This window comes from Geospiza fortis, unplaced genomic scaffold (genome assembly GCF_000277835.1).
Source record: "Geospiza fortis unplaced genomic scaffold, GeoFor_1.0 scaffold54, whole genome shotgun sequence".
Taxonomy (NCBI): Eukaryota; Metazoa; Chordata; class Aves; order Passeriformes; family Thraupidae; genus Geospiza; species Geospiza fortis.
Genome location: NW_005054301.1, coordinates 17,505,900 through 17,511,327, shown reverse-complemented (window position 1 = coordinate 17,511,327; position 5,428 = coordinate 17,505,900). Strand labels below are relative to the sequence as shown.

Below are 5,428 nucleotides of genomic sequence, written 5' to 3'. Positions count from 1 at the left end.
GCTATATGCTGCATACTACCTTGTCTGTCTTGTCTCATGAAGTTCCTAGAGGAACAGAACAACTGATCCATCCTAGTAGAAAGCTGTGATATCCCAGCAGTGTGAAGGTGACAAGCTGAGCCTTGTTGTTCCTTCCAGAATTTCAGAGCATCAACACACCACACAGACTATGTGAGTTTGGCTTTATCTCCTGGCCTGAGCCCTAAGTGAACCTGATTCACCCTGAATCACAGGTTGACCTAAATGAGTACATGTCTCTAGACAGAGTTAATGATTCTGCAGTCATGGTCAATCCTCTCTTTAACTCTTTAAGCTCTTTAAGCTGATTTCTATCATGAGGAAAACTTCACACACACATGGCACCCACAAAATGGCAAAAGCTATGTAGTACCCAAAGCAAGCAATTAAAAACACAGCCACTTTCACTTCTGCATTGATTAAAAAATGGTTCTTTGCTCAGAGCCTTGCTCTGACAGCCAGCCAGGATCACCTTGGCCCCTGAAGTTATTAGATCCTCAGACACCAATCAGAAGTGCGATGCAGTCCAATCAGAGGACAATCTCATCTCCTCCTCATTCAAACTGCAATGTGCTCCACACCAGCTAGGGAAATGAGAAGTGCTTCAGCTTTCAAAGTGATGAACAAATTACTGGGAACATGTCCAGCACTAGTGAGGGTGGGTATTGCACCCCCAAAGCAGTTGTGGGTGCAAAGCTTCCTTTAAAGATGAGGACATCTCTGTTGTGCCCTCTGCCAGTGCTGAATCAGTGCCAGACAGATCAGTTTCCTGCCACACAGAGCTATCCACAAACATGCCACGGGGCATCTGTGGGCCATGGCCATGCTGTTGTGACTTCTCAAGTTGTCTCTGGTGAGGTGGGTCTCCCTGCTGAGTCTTCTGCAGGTTCAACTACATCATCCTAGGCACTCAGAGGGTGGGATTCAATGACTAAGCTCCTTGACCCATTTGGGACATTTTTAATGAGCTAAGAATTCTGCTGTTGCTTCTGTGAACAAGATGCACCAGCATCCTGGGCTGTTTATGCATTAGCACTTCTTACCAGCCCAGCAAATTTTAAAGCAGCTTTTTAAAAAAACAGAACTATTTCAGCTGTGCAGCCTCCTGGAATGAAGAAATTCAGTTGAGGTGGTAGTCCTGAATTTTAGGCTTAAAATGAAATGAGTGCAGTTGGCTGACTTAAAATGAAATGAGTGCAGGGCAGGACACAGCCTGAGCAAGGTCCTGCTGTGCTGCCTGCATCTCACTGTGACCTCTGCTCTGTGCTCTTCTAGGCTCTGATGGGCTGTGCTCTGGGTACACATCCCCACTGCCAAGGTACACGCTTGGAATGCCTGCCTGGTGCAGGTGAGAAGGGATAACTGTGGGCATCTCGGGAGATCCTACCTGCCTGGCCCTGCAGGGACTCAGCATCTCACTGAGGGAGCAGAAGTAGGCTCGTAATTGGGAAAAGCTGCCAGCCTCCTTTGGCTTTCAGGTAATATAGTGACTGCTGATGGCACAGCTTCACTCACCTGGGAGATTTCAACATGCCTGGGAAGCCATGGGCATAATAATTTGTAGCCTGACAGAGGGTGGGAGACGCTCTCATTGCAAGCTATTTATAGATCTCTCAGGCTGGTTTTGGCATGTTTTACTTCCTTTGTGAGGGCCATTATTTTACCAAGGAAGAATAATGAGAACAGCACTCTGTTTACAGGAGTGGAGCCCTGTCTTTGTCAAGTTTTTTCTCCAAATACTGTTGTACCATACTAGCTCTGCCTGCAGAAATATATCAAAGTTATGTGGAAATGTTAATGAGAAGACAGATCCACTGATCTCTCAGTGAAGAAAAAGTGATCCCTATTGGCTGATGTGGAAATAGGTAAGAACAATTCAGATACGGGGTCACACCCATGCAAAGAGGTACTGGTAGAGCTCCAACAGGAATGTGTTTCCCAGCTCTTAGGACTGTGCCTGTGTCTCTCTGCAGAGTGGCCTAATGCTATTTTAAAGGTCATGTCTGCTTCCCCTACAGCTTCAGAGCCCAGTTGCTTATCTGCTGTGCAGACACCACGGTCTGGATTTTGTTCCCAGGATTTCTGAGTTGCAGGGGTGCAGGAAGGCAGTGCCTGAGTACACAGCACAAAAACCATCTGGTCCGGGCAGCCCGCGGGATGTCTGAACATGGGCTCCCATGTTCACATGGGAGGGACAGCACAGGGACAGCAGGGACCCCTGTTTGACATTACCAGGCCATTTCCAGCTGATGGTCTGGTCTCAATCCCAGTCAGTCCCTGCTCTGACAATGCAGCCCCACTGGGAGAGGGGCTGAACAAGGCTTGCAGCAATGTGCATATTTGGCTGCCTATGCTGCCCCAACCTCTGGACACAGAGCTCATGGAGGGTCTATGCATGTTCTACATGACTTAGCAGCAGCTTCCCTCCTCCTTAGTAGGAGGGTTATACAACTATCTCCTGTTATTTCAATCTGCTTTTGTGATTTTTGTTTGGAGGTGGCACAAGAAATCAGGCCAAATCCAACCTTCCTTCACCCTGGGCAGATAGTGAATAGCCATAAGGGATCTGCTGTGCTGACAGCCCTTTAGAAAACTAAACCCCTTTGCTAACTAATTCCTCTTTACCATTCAAAAGCTCTCCCATCAAAGAGAATAACTGCCAGTGATTTGTGCCAAAAACATTCCTTATTAGAAAAAAAAAAAGAACACACAGAACATGACTGCAATAATAACCAGTGAGCCTGGTGAAACCTCAGATAAAGGAAAACAATCACACTTTGCAGATGGAGACATTTAAAGTGGAGACACTGACTTATTCCAAGTCACATAATAAATTCTTGATAGTGCTACCTAATTCCTATTACTGCATTTTAACACCCACATCCTTTCTTACTGTACATATTCAATTCTTTCCCCCTGAATGCCCTTCAAGTTTTCCATAATCATAAATAAAACAGTGGAACAACAGCCTTGAATGGTCTACAAATAACAGGAAAGAGTCTGATGCAGAGCTGAAGGCCAGAACTGGGTTTTGTATACATTAAGGGCCTTTAGGGACACTTTTTGGTATTTTTTTGCAGCAAGTGGTATTTGAAGTTGTTGCTGTTGAATAAATTAGTATTTATTTCAAGAAGCAATGAGGAATACCAAGTAAATAGTATCACAAGGAGGGGGGTGGTAAGGGAGCACAGAAACATATTTAAGAAATGGAAGCTAAGCCGTTCAGCTAAAAGAAATTTTTCACATCTGAATCTAGTCAAAACTTCAAGGTTAGGATAACTTATTTTCCACTGACTACTTTTCTCTTGCATATGCTTCTCCATTTCCTGATTCTGGCAAGGGCTGAAAGCAGAAGGGCACACTGTAAACTAAAATAGGCTAAAATGAGCTTTGAAACACATTTGCTCTGGGAGTGTGGGGTGCACAGCTGTGCTGTCAGACTGCCCAGAGCCCATGGCCAAGCACAGCAGATGGGACTAAGCACCCTTAGGGGAGGTGGAATAGGAAGGAGATCCCAGCACACTCCCAAGCACACCCTCCCTGATGGTCCTCCAGGGCATAGCCACTGCAGAAGCCCTGAAGGGCCAATGCCTGTAAGACATCAAGCACAGCCAGCTCCAACAGCCTCCCTTCCCTCCTCTAGTTCAATGAGTATCAGTTCCACCATGCTCCACCAGGACCCAGGCTTGCCCCTCTTTCCCACCCAGTTCTCACTCCTCACAGATTCATATGAAGAGCTGCTCTGTAGGATTTTCTTTGCATGTGACTTCCATTTTATTTTCTAGAAATTCTTTAATTTTGAGTTCTACAAAATTCCTTTCTATTTAAAACCACAGTGTTGTTTTATCTCCCTATGATTTCTGAAAAATAAAAGCATCATCTCTGCCTCACCCTCATCTCTGGCCTTTCACCCACCTTCTGAGGCTGGGCAGGTTAGCATGGAGATGGTTGCTCTGGCAAGGCTCAGTTGTTTGGATATATAATTTCATTGCTGTCCCCAAATGAACTGTATGGTTTTAACAGATGGATGACAGATACTTAACAAGGAATTGGCTGATTTTATGGCAGAAGCTGAAGCATCCTGATGAAGCTTTGTGTGTAAATGTCTGTCTCCTTGATCAAAGCAGAATACTAACCCTTTACTGAGATGGCAGAAGGCTACTAAGGATGACAAATAGTCTCCTGGCATTGCTAAGGGGAAAAAGCTTTTTCTCAAAGAGTCGGAAAATGTAATGGTTGGGGTACAGTCTTTCCCTGCCCTGCTTTCTTCTTCAAAAATAAGTTAGTGTGGAAAAGAGAGGCAGGATCCCCTCCACACCCTCAGCATTCCAGCAATATTGTCTTCTTCCAGGTCATGCTGCAGCCTTGGCAGCAGTTAATCTTTGGGCACTGTGACCTTGCTGCACTGCCCATGAGTGCTTGAAGGGGAGTCCAGGCAAGGACATACAGTGAGTCATGCATGCTCATCCCTGTGGAAATCAACACAATCAAGTCAGGGACAGATGACATCTCATGGAAAGAAATACAAAAGCACTCAGTGCAAAGCCACATCCCTGCTCCCTTCCCCATACCTGTCGGCTGGCGGGATCTTGCTTCTTTCAGGTAGTAGAGGGCCTTGTTGAAGTCACCCAGGTGGTAAAATGCCACTCCTGATCGATAGAGCGCCTTGAAGTTCTCGCCTTCCTTCTGCAGCACTTTGAGGCAGTATTCCTTGACCCGCTCGTAATTCACCAGCTCGGCCTGGAGCAAGCAGGCTGCAGGGCATGGGGAGGATGGGATACAGACAGACAGACAGGAAAACATTAGTGCTGGAGTTTCCCCTGCTCTTGCAATGTGCACGGGAGAGCAGCTTAGGTGAGGGAAATGACTCAGCCCCGTGATTCAGAAAGGGATTGTTTGCCAAACCTGATTGTTCGCAATTTAAATACCAATGCTTCTATTTTTGGCATTGCAAAGCAAAGGGATTGTGTTTACTCCCGGGAGACACATAGGCACATGAAACACTGGGGGAGAGAGGGAGAACATAAACATCCCTCCACAGCTCTGGAATGCCACACAGTCTTGTGGCAGTGGCTGGCTTTATTTGTTGTGAAATCACTTCCCGGACGAGCCTGGAGCTCTGAAAAGTACAAAAAGGTGGACTAACAGTTATCCGACAAGGAAAAAGGGGGATAAATTGGATCAGATTTCATATTTGGCTTAATCCAAGGCTCTTAGGTATAAAAATAATATGTAATTGCCTTTTATCCGGGAGATCCTGTACAGAGTTTTGCTATAGGAAACAACAAGGGGTTCTGCCCTGCTGGAATGTGCTGTCAGCAAGCCAGAGACACCTGGAGTTGTAGTACAGGGAACAAATGTGCTATGCTGCCTGCTTTCTGCTAAGCACTGCAACACAAGTTCATTCCCA

At 46.0% G+C, this 5,428-nt stretch overlaps 1 protein-coding gene across 1 annotated transcript in view; it reads right to left on the bottom strand.

Annotated features, from left to right (window-relative positions):
- The window catches only part of TTC9 (tetratricopeptide repeat domain 9), a 6,582-nt gene extending 1,714 nt beyond the window's left edge, over positions 1-4,868 (bottom strand). The window contains exon 1 of the mRNA XM_005417548.2: positions 4,590-4,868. Within this exon, the coding sequence (XP_005417605.1) occupies positions 4,590-4,821 (232 nt within the window). The 5' untranslated portion in view covers positions 4,822-4,868. The remainder of the gene's footprint in view (positions 1-4,589) is intronic.
- Positions 4,869-5,428: the final 560 nt, after the last annotated feature.